A 26,873-nucleotide genomic window follows, 5' to 3' on the forward strand; every position below is an offset into this window, starting at 1 on the left:
TGCAGCATTGAAGGTCCCCAAGAACACAGTGGCCTCCATCATTCTTAAATGGAAGAAGTCTGGTGTGGTCCTTTTACAGTGTACACACACACACACACACACACACACACCCTCAGAACCCTTGGATAACCCTGATGATAACCAAATGGATTGTTAAGGAAAACGTTTTTTTTTCAACCATAATCTCTTCATTAATCACGTAACATGTCTTTCTGCTTTGTCTCTCCAAATACACTGCTCATTTCTATAAAACCATGCTACTATAATACAGTGCGTATCTCACTGGCTTAATTGTCTGAGATGAAATACTGCATCTTTCATGGCAATCATATTGTTCTGACATACTTGTGTGTACTATGGTATAGGACTACTCTATTTGTCTGTGTTATGATACTGTACACGAGTACTCCAGTCATTCATACAGTCAATCAATCCCATTTATTTAGCAGATGTCACAAAGTGCTTATACAGAAACCCAGACTAAAACAGCAAGCAATGCAGATGTTTGCGTGTATTTTAGTATAGAAATACTCCAGTCATTCAGATGTGTGTATCATCCTAAAGGAGTACTCCAGTGAGCGGTTAAAGAAGACTAATGAGCTGCTGCGGGGCATCAAGCTGCTGAAACTGTACGCCTGGGAACACATCTTCTGTCACAGTGTGGAGGACACCAGAGGCAAGGAGCTCACCAGCCTGCAGGCCTTCGCCCTGTACACATCCATATCTAGTAGGTTACCTTACCTCCATCTACACATCCATATCTAGTAGGTTACCTTACCTCCATCTACACATCCATATCTAGTAGGTTAGCTTACCTCCCTCTACACATCCATATCTAGTAGGTTACCTTACATCCCTCTACACATCCATATCTAGTAGGTTACCTTACCTCCATCTACACATCCATATCTAGTAGGTTAGCTTACCTACCCCTCTACACATCCATATCGAGTAGGTTACTTTACCTCCCTCTACACATCCATATCTAGTAGGTTACCTTACCTCCCTCTACACATCCACATCCAGTAGGTTACTTTACCTCCCTCTACACATCCATATCTAGTAGGCTACTTTACCTCCCTCCAATCCTGGGAACACATCTTCTGTCACAGTGTGGAGGAGACCAGGGGCAAGGAGCTCGCCCACCAGCCTGCAGGCCTTCGCCCTGTACACATCCATATCTAGTAGGTTACCTTACTCTCCTCTACACATCCATATCTAGTAGGTTACCTTACCTCCATCTACACATCCATATCTAGTAGGTTAGCTTACCTCCCTCTACACATCCATATCTAGTAGGTTACCTTACCTCCCTCTACACATCCATATCTAGTAGGTTACCTTACCTCCATCTACACATCCATATCTAGTAGGTTAGCTTACCTCCCTCTACACATCCATATCTAGTAGGTTACCTTACCTCCCTCTACACATCCATATCTAGTAGGTTACCTTACCTCCCTCTACACATCCATATCTAGTAGGTTAGCCTACCTCCATCTACACATCCATATCTAGTAGGTTAGCTTACCTCCCTCTACACATCCATATCTAGTAGGTTACCTTACCTCCCTCTACACATCCATATCTAGTAGGTTACCTTACCTCTCTCTACACATCCATATCCGACACAAAAATGTTACCCCTCTCAGCTCTGCATCAGTGTTTCTACAGTATGTAAATGTAAGAACATCTCATCTTACATTTAAGATTCTGCAATCGCAAATCATTTTGCAAAATCAACAATTCCCTGCATATATCCAATCACCGCACAAAACAGTAAAATCACTGCAATATCACCGCATTCAACTGCACAATCACCGCAATACAAAAGGAGGGCTCACAATTCGAACCAATCCCTGCATAAATGGTTCAATCAGGCCACATGCCAACAAATGTCTCCCCCATCAGCAAATTTTTGTGAAAAATTTGACAAAAATCAGCGTTTTGCTAGTTTGCATCATCTAACCACGGCAAAGGTTTTGCCTGCAAACTTTGGTTTTGAATCCCGACGTTCTGAGACGTCTGCCTACAGGCTATGGAAAGAGTTAGACTGTTCATGCTTGGCCCCCCTACCCGAACTCTGGATTTTTTGGGGGGAGAGTTGTCTGTCTGAAGAGGACCCTCCCTGAAACAATTTATTTTCAAAGAAATGTCCAAAAGAATCTGAAATCCTCCCCAGACGTAGTGCTGTCGCTACTAGCTATCACTAGTTAACAGGAGACTACTAGCTATCACTAGCTAACAGGGAAGAACTTACAATACATACATGGCTCCTAGCCTCCCATGCATAGGCTACTTTCTGTTACAAACACTAAACTGAAACAAAATAATGTAAAAACCAAATAGAAATGTTTTTATCAAACTAAAACTGAATCAGAAAAAGTCGGAAAAATATCTGAAACTAAACTGAAATATAAATCATTTATACTGAGTCCCATGTTTCATGAGCCGAAATAAAAGATCCCAGAAATTGTCCATACACACAAAAAGCTTATCTCTAAAATGTTGTGCTCACATTTTTTTTACATATCTGTTAGTGACCATTTCTCCTTTGCCAAGATAATCCATCCACCTGACAGGTGTGGCATATCATGAATCTGATTAAACAGCATGATAATTCCACTGGTGCACCTTGTGCTGGGGACAATTAAAGGCCGCTCTAAAATGTGCAGTTTTGTCACACAACACAATGCCACAGATGTCTCAAGTTTTGAGGGATGCTGACTGCAGGATTGTCCACCAGAGCTATTTCCAGGGAAATAGAATGTTCATTTCTCTACCATAATCCTTACAACCGCAGACCACGTGTGGTGTTGTGTGGGCGAGTGATTTGCTGAAGTCAACGTTGTGAACATAACTCCATCGCCACCGTGGGGCACTATGGTATGGGCAGGCGTAAGCTATGGACAAAGAACACAATTGCATTTTATCATTGGCAATTTGAATGCACAGCGATACCGTGACAAGATCCTGAGGCCCATTGTCTTGCCATTCATCCATCTCATGTGTCAGCATGTTAATGAACAGCCCCATGTCGCAAGGATCTGTACACAATTCCTGGAAGCTGAAAATATCCCAGTCCTTCCATGGCCTGCACACTCACCAGACATGTAACCCATTGAGCATGTTTGGGATGCTCTGGATTGATATGTAAGACAGCGTGTTCCAGTTCCCGCCAATATCCACCAACTTCCCACAGCAATTGAAGAAGAGTGGGACAACATTCCACAGGCCACAATCAACAGCCTGATCAACTCAATGCGAAGGAGATGTGTTGCGCTGCAAGAATCAAAAAACACAGAACTATAAAAATGTTGCCTTCCTCGGTGCTGATGATCTAGCTCATTCCTAGAAAACAATCGCTTCAAGCCATTCAGTTAAGCTGAGTTCCCGGAGAGACACTGCGTGTTAAGTATTCTCACTCTCTGGAACAAACTTGTCTGTACAGTATCTGAACCACATTGTCATGTATCTAATATTGTCTGTGTCTCCTCTTTCTCAGTATTCATGAATGCAGCCATCCCTATCGCTGCTGTCCTGACTGTGAGTATTAATTCCACTCATAAATGTCTATTCAGATCTGATAGGTGGCATGCATAATACTGTCTACAGACTACCCCAACATTGTTCACCATAGAACAGCACATTTGAAAAATTAGCTGCATACTGTACACTGGTCTGGGTATTGTTTTCAGTGGATGGGCTTTTACAGAGAACAGAATTCCTTTTCCGGGGTGAAGGGCACAGGCCAGACCAGTCTAGAGTGGTATCACTCAGAACACAGTCAGGCAGACTGGCATGTTATGGCGTTCTAAAGGATGACCAGTGACATTTCACGTTTTTTTTAACATAGCCACTGTAAATCCCAGTTAAATGAGGGAGAGAGAGAGAGAGATGCATCTTAATATTTTTCTATCCTCCCGCCATCTTCCTGTAGACGTTTGTGGTCCATGTGCACATCTCTGAGGAGGCTGACCTGTCACCTGCTGTGGCCTTCGCGTCCTTATCCCTGTTTCACATCCTGGTCACTCCTCTCTTCCTGCTCTCCAGCGTGGTGCGATCCACAGTCAAGGCCCTGGTCAGGTGAGCTGTGTATCATGGACACACACTTACAGGCAGCTAGTGGTAGGTAAGTTACTGTGTTTCACATTGCAGTACACCTACTGTAATTTTAAGTACAGTCTCAAAGCAAGAACTGTGTAATGACACACAGTACAATACCATAGAATTGACTATTATACTGTAAAAACTGTAATGCTACTGTAAACATAATGAATGACATTCATTGAGGGGAGGGGTTTGTGTTTTACTGTAATTACAGGTGCAAGCAGGATGGTTACTAGGTAATGTGTTTACACATTACAGCATATCAATGAATATTTGGTGTCACTTTGCACTTCTAGAAGCCTTAACAAATGTTTCCAAACTGGCAGTGACTACACGGCAAAACAGACCAAAAGAACATGGCAAAATGTTAAACCATTGAAAGTTGAAGACTTGCTGTTTCTCCAATTTGTCCCCTATACATTTTGAATTGATTGGGCACTACTAAATTGGTACAGCACTCTCACTAACGGATGCAACAAATATAGCCTCTTACAAGGCATGCCTCAAAATATGTTAATGAGACAGAAACAACAATGCCATGCACCCACTAGTGGTCAAAAGGTTTTAGGTGCTTCAAAAATACAGTAGGTTACTGTATTCTGTGGGATGGAATTACAATACACTGTAAGAAATGTAACTTGTTTTTACGGTAACTTACTGGCAGCTAGTTACCTGTAAGTTACTATTAAAAAAGTATAGTATGCCCTCCACACTGCCCTCACCGGCCTAGATGAGAGGAATACCTATGTGAGAATGCTGTTCATTGACTACAGCTCAGCGTAGTCAATTATCCCCTCATCACCAAGCTTAGGACTCTGGGTCTAAACCCCTCCCTCTGCAACTGGATCCTGGATTTCCTGATGGGCCGCCCCCAGGTGGTGATGGTAGGCAACATTACCTCCACCGCTCTGACCCTTAACACGGGGGCCCCATAGGGGTGTGTGCTTAGTCCCCCATTGTACTCCATGTTCACCCACGACTGTGTGGCCACGCACGACTCCAACACCATTATCAAGTTCGCTGACGACACGACGGTGGCAGGCCTGATCACCGGCGAAGATGTGTCAGCATACAGGAAGGAGGTCAGAGACCTGGCAGTGTGGTGCCGGAACAACAACCTCTCCCTCAACGTCAGTAAGAGCAAGGAGCTGATCGTGGAGTACAAGAAACGGGGGTCGAGCACGCCTCCATCCACATTGATGGGGCGGCAGTGGAGCTGGTAGACCGTTTCATGTTGCTCAGTGTCCAAATCACTAAAGACTTAGTGGTCCAAACACACACGCACGGTCGTGTTGAAGTGCCTCCTCCTCCTCAGGAGGTTGAAAAAGTTTGGCATGGGCCCTCAAATCCTGGGAAGGTTCCATAGCTGTACCATTGAGAGCATATCGACTGGCTGCATCACTGCTTGGTATGGCAATAGCACCGCCCTCGATCACATGGTGCTACAGAGTGTTGTGCAGACAACCCAGTACATCCAGGACCTGTATATCAGCGGTGTGAAAAGAAGGCCCGGAAAATTGGCAAAGACCCCAAGCCTCAGCTTCAGCTTACTGAGGCATATTCCACAAAATGTATGGTCCAATAAGAACTCTCCAAATGAATGATGCGGTGTGTGGCTCGTTGAATAGCCTGGAGTGTAGGAGTATGTCACAGCTGACTGAACCTCATTTACTGGTAGATGTACAGCAAGGCCTGTATTGTATTCCAATCTTATACTAATCATTATGGCTTAGTTTATTCCAGATGTACTGAAGCGTGTAGCTGAAGGAACATAAAAAAACGGAATAGCTCTTACTTGATTAATTTCAGATAGTCTGGAGACTTGCTTTAGGAAATGAAACCTTTTCATTTCTCCATTTTTAACATTCTTTGATCAGGTGATTCTACCAGGAGAGTTACCTGTGCATTTTAAATGTGTTGTTCCCTATCCCATCTTCAATGTAACCCTCTCTGGAATGTGAAAATGTCAAATGGATCTGTGGCGTCCCCTGTCCTCTCTTCAGTGCCCAGAAGCTGAGTGAGTTCTTCAGTAGTGATGAGATTGGAGACGAGCAGGAGCCCAACGCTACCATGCCCGCTGGCCCCAGCAACCACAACAGCAAGTACCAGGCTGTGGTGAGTAGGGACTACACACACACATGAACACATTCGAACGTATCCACACACACACACACTTGCATACACAAACACACACACACACACGCAAGTCCACAGCGCTCCCACAAAGAGACTTTCCTGCCCCCGGCAATTCTTACACACTCAACCACTCACTCACAGGCAGAGTGCACTTCAATTAATTATTAACTGTTTCTCTTCACTCTGTATGTTCTATTCTCCTTCCTCCACCTCACTTACACTCACCACCCACCACCTCCACCACTACTCTCTGTGGTGTCCATAGTTGTCCTTTAAAAAGCCTAAGCCATGGCCTGTTCCCTCCCTGCGCCCCTCCCAGCCCCTGAAGGTGGTGAACAGGAAGAGGCCCCCCAGGGAAGACTGCTGGAACAACTACAGCCAGAAGGGAGGCGACCCGCCCCCCCAGGAGAGGGACCAAGACCTCTGCTTCAGGGTGAGTGGGAGGTAGCAGGACTCGATAGACGTTCAATCTGTCGTTCAGTCTCATCGTTGTGCTGCCAGGGAGCCTCTCCTGGTCTGACTGCTTGACATTCAGTGTTTGATATTTGATTTGATCGGAGTGTAATGTTTTTTTTCTCATTTTTTCTATCTCCAGATAACCAGCGGATATTTCACCTGGACAGACGGCCCTCCCACCCTGTCTAACGTAGACATCAAGGTTCCCTTCGGTAAGGCTCTGATCCTGGAGGAAGGTTAAATACCATGGTATTCATACGCTATCAGAGGAACCACTAGAGGAACCACTAGAGGAACCACTAGAGGAACCACTTGAGGAACCACTCGAGGAACCACTACTACTCCCTCCTCCTGTCCCTCCATCTCTCTCTATCTATCTTTCTCTCTAATCACTCTATTTTCCACTCATGTCTTCTCTGTGTGTGTGTCTCTCTCAGGTCAGCTGACTATGATCGTGGGCCAGGTGGGTTGTGGGAAGTCGTCCCTGCTGCTTGCAGCTCTGGGAGAGATGCAGAAAGTCTCTGGGACTGTCACCTGGAACAGGTAAGGCTGAATGAAATTACTACTCACACCGCAGACGTCACAGATAGATGGACGGACTGACAGACAGACAACTATGTACTAGTAGGATGGACATACTAAACCGTTTCTCAAGCATCTTTCTCATCCAAATCAAAGAAAAGGACTATTGAACTACAGTATAGGTTTGTGTGACCTGAGCTTGGATGATGTACATTCTAAAGGTCAAAGATTAGAGGTGAAAGGTGTGTTGACTCCACAGAGAGCCAGATAGCTGCAGTCAACAGAAGACTGGCTGTTTACCTCTCTCAGCTATATAAAATAAAACCGATTCTCTTGTGATGAGTCTGTCTGGGGAAGAGAATGTGTTTGTTTTATGTGTTTGGGATGGGGAGATAAATACTGCAGCTCTCAGGGCCATTTAATTAACATCAATATACCACTGCCTGACTCTGCTACTTCTCCCTCCTCCAAGTCATCCAACTAATAGGATTTCGCTGATTTACTGGCCGCTTAAAGAGCTTTTGGCACATGCGGTGTAGCTTTAAGAGAAACTGAAGTAAGTATTGGAAACTACGTTCTCTCTCGATCTGTGTTGCTCACCCAAGGTGTAGGGATATATATGTGTGAATCAGGAGTTTATGGAGTGATGCTTGCTCAGTCATTTGAATGTGGTCCCACAAGCCTCACTGAGATACTCTGAAGACCAACATATCAAACTAAAATACAAAATTATTTAGCTAAATATTGTATTTACATAAGATACAGGTATATTGAGGTATTTTGTCGTTTCGAAATAAAAAAAACACATTTTCATGTTCAAATCAAATACACATGTTTAGCAGATGTTATTGCGGGTGTAGTTAAATACTTGTGTTTCTAGCTTCAACAGTGCAGTAATTACTAACAATTCACAACAATACACACAACCTAAAAGTAGCAGAATGGAATTAAGGAATATATCAACATTAGGATGAGCAATGTTGGAGTGGCATAGACTAAAATACAGTAGAATAGAATACAGTATATACATATGAGATGAGTAAAGCAAAAATATGTAAACATTATTAAAGTGACTAGTGTTCCATTATTAAAGTGGGCAGTGATTTCAAGGCTATGTATATAGGTCAGCAGCCTATAAGGTACAGGGTTACGTAACTGGGTGGAAGCCACCTAGTGATGGCTATTTACAGTCTGATGGCCTTGAGAAAGGGTTTCCCCTTTGTTGTTTGTGATTGTCTGTAGACCATGCCACATACCTCTTGTGTCTGAGCTGTTGAATTGTGACTCCACTTTGTCTCTATACTGACGTTTTGCCAGTTTGATTGCCTTACGGAGGGAATACCTACACTGTTTGTATTCGGCTATATTCCCAGTCACCTTGCCATGGTTAAATGCGGTGGTTTCTGCTTTCAGTTTTTCACGAACTCTGCCTGGGTGAAGAAAAGGACTTGAGTTTGTATGTTATCACCATCACACCATGAGTGGTTAGTCATGAAACATACATCCTCACCTTTCTTCTTCCCAGTGAGTTCTTTATTCCTGTCTGCGCGATATACTGAGAACCCAGCTGGCTGAATGGACAAAGACAGTATATCCCGAGAGAGCCATGTTTCTGTGAAACAGAGTATGTTACAATCCCTGATGTCTCTCTGGAAGGAGATTCTCGCCCTAAGCTCGTCTACGTTATTATCCAGAGACTGAACATTAGGGAGTAAGCGTTGGATGGTGTGCGCGTCTCCTGAGTTGGATTAGAAGTCCACTCCGAATACCTCTTCTCCTCCTGTGGTGTTTTGGATCAGCCTCTGGAATCAGTTCAATTGCCCTGGGGGGTACAAAGGATCCAATGCGGGAAAGTCGCATTCCCAGTCGTAAGGCTGGTGTGTTACTGCCACTCTGAAATCCAAAAGTTATTTCCGTCTGTATGTAATGACAAAAAAAATTTCTTGGGATAATAATGTAAGACATAAAAAAACAAAATACTGCAAAGATGTGTCATCAAATTTATTTGTGACATGCGCCGAAGACAACAGGTGCTTACATACAATCCCTTAAAACCTGTTGTGACTAGGGGGCAGTATTTTCATTTTTGGAAAAATAACGTTCCCAAAGTAAACGGGATATTTTGTCAGGACAAGAGGCTAGAATATGCATATAATTGGCAGCTTAGGATAGAAAACACTCTAAAGTTTCCAAAACTGTAAAAATATTGTCTGTGAGTATAACAGAACTGATATTGCAGGCGAAAGCCTGAGAAGAATCCAATCCGGAAGTGTTTTAAAAGCTCTGCGTTCCGATGCGTCCCTATTGAGCAGTGAATGGGCTATCAACCAGATTACTTTTTCTACGTATTCCCCAAGGTGTCTACAGCATTGTGACGTAGTTTTACGCATTTATGTTGAAGAATACCCGTAAGCGGCTCTGAGTGATTCTCGTGTAAAATACAGAGGTAGCCAATTGTCCCGGTGTATATATTATCGAATAGATATTTGAAAAACACCTTGAGGATTGATTAGAAACAACGTTTGCCATGTTTCTGTCGATATTATGGAGCTAATTTGGAATATTTTTCTGCGTTTTCGCAATTTCCCGTCGATTTGTCAGCCAAACGTGAAGAACAAAACGAAGCTATTTCGCCTACAAAAATAATATTTTGGGAAAAAAGGAACATTTGCTATCTAACTGGGAGTCTCGTGAGTGAAAACATCCAAGTTCTTCAAAGGTAAACAATTTAATTTGATTGCTTTTCTTATTTTCGTGAAAATGTTGCCTGCCGCTAGCAGAGCCTAGCATAGCATTATGCCATGATAAACTTACACAAATGCTTGTCTAGCGTTGGCTGTAAAAGCATATTTTGAAAATCTGAGATGACAGGGTGATTAACAAAAGGCTGAGCTGTCTCAATATATTTCATTTGTGATTTTCATGAATAGGAAGATTTTCTAGGAAGATTTATGTCCGCTGCGTTATGCTAATTAGTTTGAGGCGATGATTACGCTCCCGGATCCGGGTTTGAGAGTCGCAAAAGAAGTTAATACGGGGACAACAGATCCCTAGCGTACTAACACAATATGACACTTGTTACACAAGATGGAGAGTTAGTGAGAAAGATGGAGAGTTAGCGAGAAAGAGAAGCAACACATGGATACATTTGGGAACTACGCTCACAGTAGCCCTAATACCTTGCCCCGAAGTAATGCATGTATTTACGTGTTGACGGTCTTTATCGGGTATCTCTGTTGGGCCCAGGCCTTCGTGGAAAGGGCTCCACTTTGTGATAACGGTTTGATTGGGCCTTCTTCTTCGGATGGCCTTCTCCTTTGTTCTCAGGTGTAAATCTCTGATTGTCCACAAGAGGTCACAATGTCCTTCTTAGTTGTCTGTTTACTTGCATTCGTTCTGGAAGAGTGGTCTTCTGAGGGCGGCTAATCAGCGTTGTCGATGAACCCCAGAGTGGTGATGAGAGCATTGTAGGCGACGATGATTTGAAGAGAATAACCGGATGGTCCTACGTAAATTCACTTTCTTAAATACAGTACTTAGAGCAGCTACTCAACCGTAGCATTGATTGGTAGAGGCTCCGCTCCTTTGTCTTCTTCAACCTCGTATTGCGTTCACCTTTTAGTCTGGTATGTTAATTCTTAACTCAATATTTTATACCCTTGGGTAGAAAGGGGGCGTTTTTGCCATGCTGACATGCTCTCTGGGTTCCCTGAGGCGTGGCTAGTTACGAGGCAAAGTATCCTATTATTATGATCTCATTAGAGAACTAAAATCACAATGCTATCATCACAAAAACATTCTCTTCATCCTTGATATTTTCTACACCACGTAAAGGATGTAAACCTGATACACACAAAAGCTCCTCAAGTGTAAAAGCTCCTCAAGTGACAATGTTTTCGTTATAACATCTTTATACAATTTTTTAAGTAATCAGAGAGGGGTCTGTAGACACTGATCCACTGTCCTGGTCTTTGGATCCTCACAGGAGAGTCTTTATTTGTTGCTTTTATTTCAAATATTTCTTTAGGTATTTAAAAAAAATGCATTGTTCGTTATTAAGTTTATAATAAATCATCTATACCGTGTGTGTGTATCCTGTGTTATCATTTGGTTTGTTAGTAATTCAATTTGTGTGGTACAGAATGATTAGAAAGACTCGTGTTTGTGCAGATTCACGAAGTCTGCGATGTTCAGAATGAGACCGATATGAGGAAATTAGGAAATAGTGACTTATCTATATATATTCTTGAGTTAATTCAGGAGACGACGGTAACTCTGTAAACAACTTATCCCGTGGTGCCCCAAATCACTAATGAGTTAATTGTTACATGATTAATTGAATACAGTAACAATTAAACATAGTAAGTAATTATTCAATAAATAACAGTCATTACGTTAATGAGAGTAAGTAATTATTCAATAAATAACAGTCATCACGTTAATGAGAGTCACGTCACGACAGTCGCTTAGGACCTAGAAGCAGAGCTGCCCTATCTGTCAGCGCCATCCTGTAATATGTGGTTGTTTATCTACCTTAGTTGAATGCACTGCACTCAAAAAAAACCTGGGTTAAAAACAACCCAATTATTGGACAGAACACACGTTGGGTATTTGATCCAGCCAGTTGGGTCACAAACAGCCCATTGCTGTTTTAAGTTGGGTTGTTGATTCTTGGTTATGGAGCGATAATCCACCGGGTCAGATCAGAAGACTGTAGGTGTGGCCTAGTAGGGGCGAGGCTTTCAGATAGTTATTTTTGGCCACTGTGAGAGTAAATGTAATTCCGGTTAATCTATTCTGTTATATTGTGTGACTTTTAGTTGCTCTAGATAAAAATGTCTGCCACTCACACTGGATATTATTATTGGCCTTGTTTCAGGGGCGGAGCTCATTAGGAAAAATACCCAGCGTGCTTTGCAAGTGTTAATTTTTACATTTACATTTGAAGTCGGACGTTTATGTACACAGCCAAGTACATTTAAACTCAGTTCTTCACAATTCCTGACATTTAATCCATGTAAAAATTCCCTGTTTTAGGTCAGTTAGGATCACCACTTTATTTTAAGAATATGAAATGTCAGAATAATAGTAGAGACAATGATTGATTTATTTCAGCTTTTATTTATTTCATCACATTCCCAGTGGGTCAGAAGTGTACATACACTCAATTAGTATTTGGTAGCATTGCCATTAAATTGTTTAACTTGGGTCAAACATATCGGGTAGCCTTCCACAAGCTTCCCACAATAATTTGGGTGAATTTTGACCCATTCCTCCTGACAGAACTGGTGTAACTGAGTCAGGTTTGTAGGCCTCCTAGCTCACACATGCTTTTTCAGTTCTGCCCAGAAAGGTTCTATGGGATTGAGGTCAGGGCTTTGTGACCGTAAGCCATTTTGCCACAACTTTGGAAGTATTCTTGGGGTCATTTTCCATTTGGTAGACCCATTTGCAACCCAGCTTTAACTTCCTGACTGATATCTTGAGATCTTGCTTCAATATATCCACCTATTTTCCCTGGCTCATGATGCCATCTTTTTTGTGAAGTGCACCAGTCCCTCCTGCAGCAATGCACTCCCACAAGATGATGCTGCCACCCCCGTGCTTCACGGTTGGGATGGTGTTCTTTGGCTTACAAGCCTCCCCCTTTTACCTCTAAACATAACAATGGTCATTATGGCCAAACAGTTCAATTTTTGTTTCATCAGACCAGAGGACATTTCTCCAAAAAGTATGATCTTTGTCCCCATGTGCATTTGCAAACCGTAGTCTGGCTTTTTTATGGCAGTTTTGGAGCAGTGGCTTCTTCCTTGCTGAGCGGTCTTTCAGGTTATGTCGATATAGGACTCGTTTTATTGTACTGATATAGATACTTTTGTACCTGTTTCCTACAGCATCTTCACAAGGTCCTTTGCTGTTGTTCTGGGATTGATTTGCACTTTTCACACCAAAGTATGTTCATCTCTAAGAGACAGAACGCGTCTCCTTCCTGAGCGGTATGATGGCTGCGTGGTCCCATGGTGTTTATACCTGCGTACTATTGTTTGTACAGTTGAAGTGGTACCTTAATGTGTTTAGAAATTTGTCCCAAGGATGAACCAGACTTGCGGAGGTCTACAATTTGTCTTCTGAGGTCTTGGCTGATTTGTTTAGCTTTTCTCATGATGTCAAGCAAAGAGGCACTGAGTTTGAAGGTAGGCCTTGAAATACATCCACAGGAACACCTCCAATTGACTCCAATGATGTCAATTAGCCTATCAGAAGCTTCTAAAGCCATGGCATAATTTTCTGGAATTTTTCCAAGCTTGTTTAAAGGCACAGCCAACTTAGTGTATGTAAACATCTGACCCACTGGAATTGTGATACAGTGAAATAATCTGTCTGAACAATTGTTGGAAAAATGACTTGTGTCATGCACAAAGTAGATGTCCTAACCGATTTGCCAAAACTATAGTTTGTTAACAAGACATTTGTGGAGTGGTTGAAAAACATGTACCTCAACTGTACATTTTGGTCCTTTAGCAGACACTCTTATCACACCATAGTGCCATCAGACTTCATACCAATGCAGGATGAAAGGGGGCCACAAAATGAACCGCTATAAAGAATGAAAATACAAATTAGAGGTCTCGACTGTATCTTGTTCCAAAATGCATTGGATTGTAGTTCAGGCTGGTGAAATGCAAATGTCAAATACTCAAAAGTAATTGAAGTACGAAATTTAAAATACATTTAACCGAAATATTGCCCGTCTCTGCTCAGATCCTCCCATCTAAGGAAAGATCAAAAAAAGCCACACTGTAGGCAGGGAAGGAGGGAGACTTAGGGGGAGAATTAAGGGAATGACATAGAGCTCCAAGTGGGCCAGAGAGAGATGGCACAGGGGAGAAATTGAATGAAAGGATAGATAAGGTCTTGAGCCTTGGTGTTAATGTGTAAGTATCTACATTGAGTTTATACTCAGGCTTTGGCTTTGTGACTGGCCACCTGCCCATGGTCAGACTACTCTCTGTCTCTTCATAAAGATCAGATACCTTGTTAGATTGTCCCCCTGCCAGCCAAACACACCCTCTCTGGTCCTCATGCCAGGGACAAGCTGGCACGTCCTCAGATACTGGAGCCCATCCTACACCCTGGCGGCTGGCGCCATCCCACACACTTATCATATAAACAGAGTTAGACAAAGGCTATTTAGACTGAGCCCTCATGAAGGATTTAATGTGATGTTTAGAGTGGGACGTTACTGTGGTGGGGATCAGGGGTTGGCTAATGTCCTGAGCTTCCTGTGGACAGTTTGACTTTGAACTGTTGGGTCAGATCTTTTTTGTGGGATGTTGTTTTCCAGCATAGTCATCATCATCATCCTTGTCGTCGTCATCATCATCGTCATCATTATCATCATGTGTAATGTTTTTCATCAGCAGCATCATTGTTGTCATCATCAAAGTCACCGTAATTTGCGATAGCACAGCATAACCTTTTGTTAAACACATTTTCAGCAGGCCTCTTCAGATAGATATTTTGGCCACCCGTGAGAGTAAATGTCATTCATGTTCATCATGTCATGTTTGGACACTGCATACAAAAATTTCCTTAATTCTTTTTGCACATTATTATATAACAAACAAAGAACCACCAGTTACAGTCAGCTCAAAAGATATGCTTAGATATGCAGAAAGATATATAGATTTTTGTCATAGAATTAAGCATAATGATTATGGCTCTAGATTGCAGGAAAAAGCTGTTTCAGGTGTTGAAAAATGTAATGTAATTGAATTTAAAACTTAAGGACAAGGTGCCTAGGCCCAGCAGTAAAGTTTTATTTCCTTCTTTTTTTTCTTCTTTAAAAAAAAAAAACTTGAGGCAAGAAGGCTTCAAACTCACTGCCGTCATAGCCCTCAAACTTCGGCATAAATTCCTTAGTGGACTGCACCACCAGTGATAGTAACTGTTATACAATACAGCTATTTGACAAGACCACTATCAACTTTTTTTACGCTTTAGTTACGAATATAAATATTTATTCGTAAAATCACATGGTTGTACGTGAAACGGTGCCAATATATTGGCACACCACTTTTTAGACCAAGTCAAGGGTAACAAATTAAACCTTGAGGTTTTAGAAACTCCAACTGGTAACCAAGTTGATCTGTTTAACAAATGCGATTGGATGGTGGCTCTACAGTGTCATGTCTCCGATAGGTTGATTCGTAATTTTTTTAATCAGATATAATTATGTGCTCAGCTGGTTGTACTCAGCATAGTGGCTAATTGTGCCAGGTTGGCCTATGAGAAAAGCTAGCAGCTAGCCTTTTTAGACCACAGATCTAATCCTCTGTGTAAGCAAACATTTGCGAGTATGGTCCCATCCATTACACCCATTTAAATCAAAACAGTAGCTAAGACTCTGTCGTTGTGATCTTACCACACCTCCTATGTTATCTCCAATTAATTGTTTTGACAGTTGTTTCCTTTAACTGGCACCAACAAAGGGGTGTTTATGATAATGCCTTGATTAGTCTCCAACAAGGACTCTGTCAGTAGTGTGTTTGTTTGGTTTGACCTGGCAGCACTTCTCCCTACTGTCATCACTGACTTTACGCCATGCCACCCCCCCCGACCTTACCCTCACCCCTGTGTAGTAATCCCCATGAACCCCCGTAGAGGGGTCCCCTCGTGTTCCAACTAGGACACCGCACATACTCCGAGAGGTTGGGATGATGACTTCTAGTAATCTCTCGTAACAGTTCGCAAGATGAGTTCTGGGTTCCCAGAATAGAATAGAAAAGTTGACTAAAATGGTGTAAACCGGCTGATATTGACTGTTGTTCAGTGCATGTCCAGTTTTTCATCAGATATGTCTAATCTTGGATTAGTTGTCAAGCCTGCGAAATGGCGAAATGGGTAGAGGTTTGTTTTCCTTCCGGGTTTCTGGGTGTTTGTGTGAGTTAAAGAGCCGGGCGAACGAGACTTTCATTTGGGCTGAGAAAGTGGCGTCTCCTCACGCCAAGACTCATTATCATTGTCTCGTTTTCACTATTATCAGGAGTGGCCACCAGGAAAGACATTCGGTTCTTCCAAGCTAAGTATCTGTTCCTTTGATCTTTTAGTTGTGATTAGTGCTGTACGCCCTTGGCTGGGTGATGATAATATTTCCCATTAGGATCAATGTTCTCTATACGTACTGATGCGCTTGCAGAACGACATCACGATCCATCTGGAATATCGCCTGCTGTTCAATGGTCACTTAAATACGTTTGGCCTCAGGATTGTGGTTTTAAAAATCTCTTATCTGCAGGTCTTGACATGAAGAGTATAATTATCCTTAACGATGAAGGAGTCTCCGTAAGAGATGAAAGCTGGTTGTCATCAGCTCTAAGAGTTTGGTGATCCCGGTTTGTGAGGGAAGCACAATAGGACAGGATAAGTAGAGCCTCTTACATGGCACATTAGCTCTCACTCTGATAGCTGGGACATCGTTAGCCTCTCCAGTGACTGGGTCTATTTTCTGTCAAACTGTTGAAAACTCTGTGGATTTTGAGACTTAAAAAAAAATCAAACCCTTTCTTCTACAGTTTTCTTTAGTCTAAGCAAGTTTTGAACATTGACTGGCATACAGTAGTGTGTGAATGCTACAGCTGGAGTTACTTTCAGTACAGTATTAGTTGGCCTAACGTTAAAGTTGTTCTGCCATGTGTTGTTTGTCCTGCAGTCACAAAGATCTTTTTCCTCCACAGGCCTAAACACCTTCTCAACACACAAACTCACTTCTTTTTTCTTTTTTTACTTTATTAGACTGTGTGTGCACGTGTGCGTGAGTGTGTGTGGCACATCGTCAGATTCTTAAATATCAGTCTTCCGGAATGTTTGTTGACAGCTGTGTTCCCAGGTCATGTCTCCTCGAGCCGTTGGCCATTTTACATGCTTGGTGGTGTGAAAACACAGTGTATGTAAAATATGCCCCAAGAAACTGGCCTAGAGTCAGATGTTTCTCTATCCTCCTAATGGTTAAGGTTAGGAATTGAGGGTGGGTAATCGGATCCTACATCTGCAGCTCTCACCTTTCTGTCTGTAAACTCACGCCATCAGAAACACAGACCCAGGAACTATGTCAACTAGTCAAGGCTAAAAATACAACAGCAGTGCCTACTGGCCTGGGGAAGTTCAATCTGAGCCAGGAGTACCCAAACAGCTACCACAGTGAAAGGGAGTACTAGTGGCAACAGAGGTTGGGTAAAATATTAAGATTATACATTTTTTTTAAAGGGCGTTTAGTACTACTGTAACTACATGAGTGTTTCATAGTTTAAGACATATTGCCTTAAATAATATTCTACCTTTTTACATTGACGTGACCTCTGTTTTCTCAACTCTTTCTTTTCTCTACAGTTTGCCCAACCTGGACTCTGAAGGCGATGAGAGGTATGTGTCTGAAGGAGACGAGAGGTATGTACATGTATTGGCTTGTAAGAACATTTCTATAGCTCTAGGATACTCCAGGTCAACACAATATGAACAGGGGTCACTGATGTAAGAGGCACATCGACAGTAGAGATACAGAGGACGTCTTGGTAGGACATACACGGATCTGTGTGTTTGTCTCCGGCAACAATCTTTCTCACACACATAGCAGGGCACAATTTAATATGCTCTACATCACTATCAACACAGCTCAACTTTCCATCTGTCAATGATGTCACTCACAGCATGATCCAAACAGGGAGCAACACACACACACACACACCACACACACACACACACACACACACACACACACACACACACACACACACACACACACACACACAGAGAGACAATCGTGACATGCGCGCACACACACACACACACACACACACACACACACACACACACACACACACACACACACACGCACAAACAAACAAACAAACAAACAAACAAACAAACAAAGAGACACACACGGCTGTTGTCTTTGGGTAATCCCTTTCTCTGTCCTGCTCCGCTACTTTCCGTAATAAAACATGAAGCTTTGTACTATGCTACGGTGTGTGTTTGTGTGTGTGGCTTTTGTGGTACTTATGTGCATGCAAGCCTGTTTGTCTGTATGTGTATCAAATTGAATTGCAGTGGTCACATGCATCGTAAAAAACAGGTGTAAACTGACACTGAACTGCGTAGATACAGGCCCTTCCCGACAATGCAGAGAGAAAAAATATATATATATATATGAGGAATACCACAGGTGTGTGTGTGTACCTGCTAACAGAATCCTGGAAACAGTAGTAATCCCTCAGCAGGCCGGGGCTATCAGAGTAATGGAATAGAGGGATAAAGACATGTTTTTCTCCCAGACAGACCGCCAAGGTTATAGCTGCTGACCTGTGGCTTCTCTGTTGCATCCCAGAGTACTGTTAGTGCCCTGTAAGAAAGTGAGAGAGAGGATATTTGAGGGGGACGTGTATGAGGTAGTGCCATGTAAATAGAATTGGTGTCCACCTGAGGCTGTGAGGACAGTAGCGAATAGTAGTTCAAGACACAAATCAGTGCGTATCCCAGGGGATACTGTTTTTACATTTACATTTTACATTTAAGTCATTTAGCAGACGCTCTTATCCAGAGCGACTTACAAATTGGTGCATTCACCTTATGACATCCAGTGGAACAGCCACTTTACAATAGTGCATCTAAATCTTTTAGGGGGGTGAGAAGGATTACTTATCCTATCCTAGGTATTCCTTAGGTATTCCTAGTTTCTTATACTTCTTCATGTTGAAGCATACTGCTCTACAGTATACAGCCATACGCTAACACCATTTCTGGGACTTCTTGTATTCACTTTGTTGTGCAGTGACTGGGAGACTAAATCAATAAGTGAAGTTGTGTCATTTATTATCATTGTGTTTGAATGACATGTTTTTGGCCATAGTCATTTTACAGCTCATGCATCATTCATATATATTTTCATAATGTTGAATATTGATTCAGTCTACACCATAGGAAGGCAACTAGATTCAGCAGCGGGCTGATTGATTACGGGACTGGGGGCCGCGACATAATTATAATAATTTGTACACCGCTAATTGACCACAACTGAGCCCCAAAATAGAGAACAATCATTTCATACCTTGATTATGTTGAGAAATGATCACATCATTTCTCTTTTTTTTTATCTGTGTGAATACTTAGGAACAGATTTCCTAAATGAAACGGCTGTTGCCGACCCCTGGTCAACACTGTTGACACTAGACTACACCATCTGAGCTGAGTGTCCCACCTAAGACCTCAGCAGAAGTCTGCTTCACTTAGTGTTATTAGACACAAGTTCCGTCGCTGCTACACCTTAAACGTGAAACGCACCGATAATCTTACTGCCGATAGACTGCCGATAGGTACTTATCACAGTGGGAGGCCATTCCTTCTCTTGCTAGAACAAAAGCTGTACCTACTGCGTGTCGACCCGGTAGCGACGATCCTGCTGTTTCTACTTGTAGAATTGTGAAGCTCGTCAGTGGCCAACAACTTGACTTTGAGCCAATCGGAGGGCACGAACCACCAACATGACAACAAAAAGGAACTAAGAGGGCATTTTGTCACATTTCATATGCAATGTAGGCTATGGGATGGTAGCTAGCTAAGTGCACAGATGCAATGTACAAAACACTAAATACTTCCTTCAAGATAGCTAACCACTGTAGCTAGTATTTACATTATAGCTGCCCATTTAGTTCAATGTCCATAAAAAGATAGCTAGCTAGATATGTTGTGCTAGCTACTGAAAATTCTAGCTAGCTAAACATTTAGCAAGGGACACTGGCAGTATAGGTTAATGGAGAGTGAATTCAATTATTTATTTGCCATCTTGCTAGTAGTTATCTAGCTGTGGCAATCTGGCTAGCGCAGCTAGCTGGAATCTCGACCATGAACTATGTAACACACACAGACATGCATTGCCAAACAAAGCTACTGCCACCTTCTGGTTTGGAGTATTTTAACAAGGCTGAGTGGCTGAGCACTTCAAGGCCTTTTCTGTGTGGACACAAAAGAAATTGACTGCCGGGCACTCTGTTTGACATTCCTACCGGTGTGTCTGAGTTATTACTCCCAACTTTAGGTGTGAACACTTAACTTCCACTTAAGTAAAATTCTCAATTTGACTTTGGTCCTGCACAGTCCAAATCATGTTTTTCATGAAATTGAATGATACATTATTTGGATGAAACAATATCAAAGCAGGATGACCAAATGGTAACGTCTTATATTCTTACTTAACTAAATAAGTACCGACTAGTAACCGTCATCTCATGAATTGTGTTTGCAGAGGGGTGTGGTTTACATAGCTAGCTGGCCAGTTTACTGGTGCCAACATTCTACTGCAGGGTGTCCACAAATATAATTACAGGTTTTTCCTATTAATCTATGGCAAAGATACGTATAGGTTTCCCCTTTCTTCTATGTCTGGTGTTTGCTAGTTACTGGCTAGTTTTATAGTCATCAAGTGAAGAATCTCAAATATAAAATATATATTGATTTGTTTAACACTTTTTTGGTTACTACATGATTCCGTAGTTTTGATGTCTTCACAATTTTTCTACAATGTAGAAAATAGTACAAAATAAAAGAAAGAAAAACACTTGAATGAGTAGGTGTTCTAAAACGTTTGACCGGTAGTGTATGACGGGGATGGATGTTGCATGCAATTTATATGTTCGTTTGCTGTTCGTTTCTTTGTATCTGCAAATGTGCTTGAGGTTATTTCAATGCAGCGCTGCATCCGAGTTTCTTGACGTAGTTGTGTCAATGAACTGTCAGTCAAGGTGAACTCCCCGCCCACTCAGTCTATTAGCTCTCCGCCCTCTCAGCCTGTCTTTTAAGCCTTGCTGATAGTTAGACATGAAAGAAAAAGGACAATTTTCTTCAATTCTAAGCATTTTTATCTGGGAAAAAAATGATATGGGTGATGTTTTGGTCACTCAAAAGGCTATTTTACATGGGAATCAAGATTTACTGTTTGGGACCTTTAAGTGGATGTTAGAATTCCCCCCTTGGTTTCCACTTCATCTAATCCGCTGTTTAATCACTGGAGCACAGCCTTGTGACATCCTGTCTGGGACATGCCTCTAGACTGGCCCTGTCTGTCTGTGGTGATCAGGACCATTAGATAGACCCTGGGACACTTATCAACCAACTCTCTCCTTTCAAAAATATTCTAGTCCTCCCTCTCATCATCCCTTTCACTCTTCCCGCTCCCCTTCTCCCTCAAGTAGCAGCCAAGGACAGGCAGCTGAGCTCCTGTCACCCCTGGCAGACCACAGGGGAACTCAGAGAGAGAGAGAGAGAGAGAGAGAGAGAGAGAGAGAGAGAATCCATTTATCTTGTATTTATCTTGCTAATATGTCACACCAATTATAACTACACCAAAAAAAGACACGCAATAACAGACTAAATACAACCGCATTAAATCCAGCCATGACGTATGCGGCTTTTTGCAAAAACTCTGTCCTCTATATTCAGAGTGAGTCAGAATCTTCAAATTACAGGAAGTAATAGTTTGTTTTGTTTATAGACACTAAGATCTAATGATAGACATGCACATATAGGGCAACGATCGCCTTGTTTTAGTTTGTGTTGCCGACTGTATACATTACTGGTGCTAATGGTGTCTATGTGTGTGCCATTGCAGCCCCACATCAGACAAGGATGCAGCTGGTGATGGGGATATTCAGTAAGCACACATGACGCCTCGCACCAGATGATCGCTATGGAGATGCTGTATTTACTCTTATACACTGTTATCCACAATAGAAAAATACACACAGTATCTAGTCAATACAGTAAAGTAACTGCCTGTATTACAACAAAAAAACAAGATAATACCCTGGTTTCCATTGTAATTGAACAACACAGAAAGCAATCCAAAACCATTTTACATTTGAACCTAGTCTGCCATGAAGTGTGTTTTATCTTTGTGCGTCATTGTGAAAGACAGGAAGTTGTGAGATGTTGGATGATCTTGACACTGTGTTTATCTTGGCAGGAAGAGAGGCTCTGTGGCTTATGCTTCCCAGAAGCCCTGGCTGCTCAACGCGACGCTGGTGGAGAACATCACCTTTGAGATGCCCATGATCAAACCCAGGTGAGACTTGATTATACAGTGCATTCGGAAAGTATTCAGACCCCTTTTCCACATTTTTTTTTACATTACAGCCTTATTAAAAAATGTATTAAATTGTTTCCCCCCCTCATCAATCTATACACAATAACCCATAATAACAAAGCAAAAACAGTTTTTTAGAAATGTTTGCTAATTTATTTAAAAAACAGATATTACATTTACATAAGTTTTCAGACCCTTTACTCAGTAGTTTGTTGAAGCACCTTTGGCAGCAATTGCAGCCTCTAGTCTTCTTGGGTATGAAGCTACAAGCTTGGCACACCTGTATTTGGGGAGTTTCTCCAATTCTTCTCTGCAGATCCCCTCAAGCTCTGTCAGGTTGGATAGGGAGCGTCGCTGCACAACTATTTTCAGGTCTCTCCAGAGATGTTCGATTGGGTTCAAGTCCGGGCTCTGGCTGGGCCACTCAAGGACCTTCAGAGACTTGTCCCGAAGCCTCTCCTGTGTGGTCTTGGCTGTGTGCATAGGGTCATTGTCCTGTTGGAAGGTGAACCTTCTCCCCAGTCTGAGGTCCTGAGCGCTCTGGAGCAGGTTTTCATCTTTCCTTCGATCCTGACTAGTCTCCCAGTCCCTGCTGCTGAAAAACATCCCCACAGCATGAAACTGACACCACCATGCTTCACTGTAGGCATTGTGCCTGGTTTCCTCCAGACGTGATTCTCGATCAGAGTGACCATTGGCCAACTCTAGGAAGAGTCTTGGTGGTTCCAAACTTCTTCCTTTTAAAAATGATGGAGGCCACTGTGTTCTTGGAGACCTTCAATGCTGCAGAAATGTTTCGGCACCGTTTCCCAGATCTCTAACCCGATACAATTGTCGTGTCTGTGACTATCATTAAATGTGAAGACTTATTTTATCAAATCAATTCTCTGTGTAAGTATTATTACGTGATTAAACTAATCATGTCAACTTTAATTAACTAGGAAGTCGGGGCACCACGGGAAAATGTTTATAGTCTCTACTTCCCGAATCGACACTTCAGATATTTTCATATCTTATCGATTCTTCTTCTATTAATGTACCATTATTAACTCGTCAGTTCTCATTACTGAACATTCTCATTACTGAACATTGGATATCTGCATGAACCCTAGCCTAAATGATGAATCAGCTATATACAAATTGTCTTAATTATTTATTTACTATCTAAATAATCACAGAAATACATAACAAACAAACAGTAGATATTGGTTACTAACACAATGCATTGATAAGTCCCTAGAAGAGCAGGAGAGACAAAATGGATTCACTACACACAGTTGATAATTATATTAGTTGAAATGCTAATCTTTTGCACATGAACAGCCGCTTATTCGAGAATAATTGCAATGTATATATTTACGCCCGTATGTCGTTGTCTTCTCTGTTGGAATCGCCGGTCCGTCTGCTGGAGAGTCCGTTCATCAGAGAGTCTCTGGTTAACATCCCTAGAAGCCACAATGTCTTTCGTAGTTGTCGCTTTCTCTGCGGTTCCCGGATAGTGTCTGTTGTAATGGATAAGTCAGGCGTACACATGGTTGTTGCTATAGATGTAGGTAGGAATGTAGGAATAGATGCTTCCGCAGTTGTCGGTATACACGTACTAGACTTACGTCATTTCCAGCTGTATGGTCTGTCTCCGTGACTTAGAGAATTGTAGTTCTTAACAATTTCAACATGTAGCGTCAGCGCCGTGTTTTCTGGTCTACTGTAAATTTCATCAGGAGTGGGTTTTATACACTTCTGAGAAAAGGGGCAGTCCATGACGCCGACTGTAATGTCTATGCTCACGTGGGCGTGGCCACTGATTTGGTTACCTTTATATGAAAACCCATATTTTCTCATTTAGAAGATTAACATCACATTACATCTTTTCACAAATAGTTTCATGTTTAATCACATACGTTTCACAATATTTAGATGTAAACCTGACAGCTGGGAAATGTACACTTTAAGAGACACAGTTATGTGTGTTTCCTGTCCTTCATGAGATCCCCAAATGAAACACACTCGACATGACTGTCCCTTAAGTGTCCACGGGCCACTCCCACCTTCTCAAAAATATAAATATTGTTTAATTATTCAAACGTTTGATGTCCAAGTGTCTCTCTGTGTTCCACAGTTTACATTCTAATCTCGAACACTACAGAGCATAGGGGCAGCGTATTTTATGACCGACCATAAAACTTCCCTCTCTGCCCCTCTACGAGAGAGAGCACGCTGTAGAGCGGACCCACTGTAACCTGATCCTTCAGATCGTCACAGGAGACTAATGACGACAACCCTGTCTATGATCTTTAGGGACAATTCCTTCAGATCGTCACAGGAGACTTATGGCAACAACCCCGTCTATGATCTTTAGGGACAATTCCTTCGACCTCTTGGCTTGGTTTTTGCTCTGATACTATAAACTCTTAAGACTGATTTTAGAATACGGCTGTAACAAATGTGGGTAAAAGTCAAGTAGTCTGAATACTTTCCGAATGCACTGTAAACTGCTTGTAAAACATTTGAACAAAAGCGAAATACTGTATCATGTGAGGGACCCCCCCCACCCCCCACCCCCCGGGGCGGCAGCGTAGCCTAGTGGTTAGAGCGTTGGACTAGTAACCGGAAGGTTGCGAGTTCAAACCCCCGACCTGACAAGGTACAAATCTGTCGTTCTGCCCCTGAACAGGCAGTTAACCCACTGTTCCCAGGCCGTCATTGAAAATAAGAATATGTTCTTAACTGACTTGCCTGGTTAAATAAAGGTCAAATAAAATAAAAAATCAAATTAAGGGTTAGTTGACGTCTGATTCAGGCCATTCTAAATCTCAGTTTGTCTCTTTTGTCATTGCTAACTGTTTCTGCCCTCCCACCCAATCTTCCACCCCCACCCGTGGCACAACACCATATGCTGTTTTCCCCTGCCACTGGATGGGTATGGTGATACACACGTAAAAAAAAAATCCTTATGACAAATGCTTTCCCAGACGAGCAGGTGGCCTGTGTGTTTGTGGTCCTATCTCCTCTCTCTGGGCCTAATGGCCAAGCTGCAGAAAATATCATTAAATGGAACCCTGAGTTATCTCAGTTGCTGTGGAGAAGCATAAAGGAGTAGTGTTTACCTACTCACACTTGTTACTTTGTCTCTCTCTCTCTCTCTCCATTGTTTCCCCTTGCTGCTATCGCTCTCTCTCCCTCTCTCTTTGACTCTCTTTCCTCCCCCCCTCTTTTTTCCTCCCTTTCTCTCTGTCTCCGAGAACAATAGTTGAGCAGTTTTCATTTCTCTCATTCGCTCTCTCTCTTCCCTGTTTCTCTGTTTCTCCAAGCCCGGTGGGATAGTTCTCTCTGTAGTCTCAGTGCTCCTCTGGGGCCTCAATTATCAACCATGTGTAAATGTCATACTACGTTTTGGCGTACATGGAGATTCTGGGATTTGCGTGCACAACAAATGATTGGGATTTATCAAGCTGTTGCACTCAAGTTATACACATGTTTTCATTGATAAATCAGAGCCATACCATATAAACACCCTTATTTGCTGGAACTGGGTGTTGGAACTGGGCCAGGACAGTTTCTGAACGAAATAGCAATGGCAAATTTGGTCAGATTTCTGTAGAGGTGTGGGCATAATGTTTTCATCATTTGCCGTGACTTTTTCCAAACCCAAAAATGTATGCCTCCACATGTGCCAAACACTGGCCAGGCATTCTGCAAGATTGATTGTCTATTCGAAATACGCACAGACAAATTTTTGTTCAATATTTAGTTTATCAATAGATGATTTGTGTCCATATGGTTAGCTAGCTAGCTGGCCATGCGATCGTTTAAAGGATGCGTCAATACAGCTCTGGTTTTTAAATTATATATATTTTTTTACACCTGACTACTGCTGAGGTGTGGTGGTCTTTCTGGCGCTGATAACAGCCGAAACATCACCCAGATGGGCGCTACACTTCTGTAGTGGACTATCCAGCCTGCCTACAGAGGAAGAGGAGACGAGGAGCGAGGTGCCTGATGAAGCGCTCCGGACCCGGCTAAGTAACTGACTGGCGAGGCACCCCTCTCGGTGACATCCTAGCTCCCTTCGCTTAAGCCTTCCTGATGAGCTGCCTGGCTGAGCAACACCTTATCATCTGAAGCTGCGGGAGACCATCTGCCAAACAACCTATCAGATCTCTACATTTTGGTTTTTACAACGTCCTTCAGATTCTCTTGGTAATGAAAGCACTATATAAAATAAAAATATATATTATTATTATATATCCTGCCTTGGTATGGGCTCAGAGATGAAATAGGCTGCCGTCGCGCTCCTATTGCACAGCAATACTGTAGCCTACCCATACTGTCAAATATTTTAAATGGGGTACTAGTCTATTTACTTTTCGAGCATGCTGAGCAATTGAATGAGTGATGGATGAATGGTAGCCTAATATTTGTTGCGTAGCAGAAATAAACCATGTCAGACCAATGTCAGAAAAGGAGAAACATGACCTGCAATGTTATGATTACATATACGCCTACAGCTGCTCAG

At 42.3% G+C, this 26,873-nt stretch overlaps 1 protein-coding gene across 5 annotated transcripts in view; it reads left to right on the forward strand.

The window, feature by feature from the left end:
- LOC118396446 (ATP-binding cassette sub-family C member 8) overlaps positions 1-26,873 on the forward strand; it is a 125,166-nt gene that overhangs the window by 59,771 nt on the left and 38,522 nt on the right. For 4 of the 5 annotated variants that reach the window (XM_052465488.1, XM_052465487.1, XM_052465485.1 and 1 more), the window contains 10 exons: positions 565-727; positions 3,506-3,546; positions 3,941-4,086; positions 6,114-6,225; positions 6,566-6,679; positions 6,842-6,914; positions 7,140-7,245; positions 17,614-17,670; positions 21,884-21,925; positions 22,238-22,336. In XM_052465488.1, the coding sequence (XP_052321448.1) occupies positions 565-727; positions 3,506-3,546; positions 3,941-4,086; positions 6,114-6,225; positions 6,566-6,679; positions 6,842-6,914; positions 7,140-7,245; positions 17,614-17,670; positions 21,884-21,925; positions 22,238-22,336 (953 nt within the window). The remainder of the gene's footprint in view (positions 1-564; positions 728-3,505; positions 3,547-3,940; positions 4,087-6,113; positions 6,226-6,565; positions 6,680-6,841; positions 6,915-7,139; positions 7,246-17,613; positions 17,671-21,883; positions 21,926-22,237; positions 22,337-26,873) is intronic. The other variant, XM_052465486.1, reaches the window with a different exon arrangement.

Source organism: Oncorhynchus keta, chromosome 17, assembly GCF_023373465.1.
Source record: "Oncorhynchus keta strain PuntledgeMale-10-30-2019 chromosome 17, Oket_V2, whole genome shotgun sequence".
Lineage (NCBI taxonomy): Eukaryota > Metazoa > Chordata > Actinopteri > Salmoniformes > Salmonidae > Oncorhynchus > Oncorhynchus keta.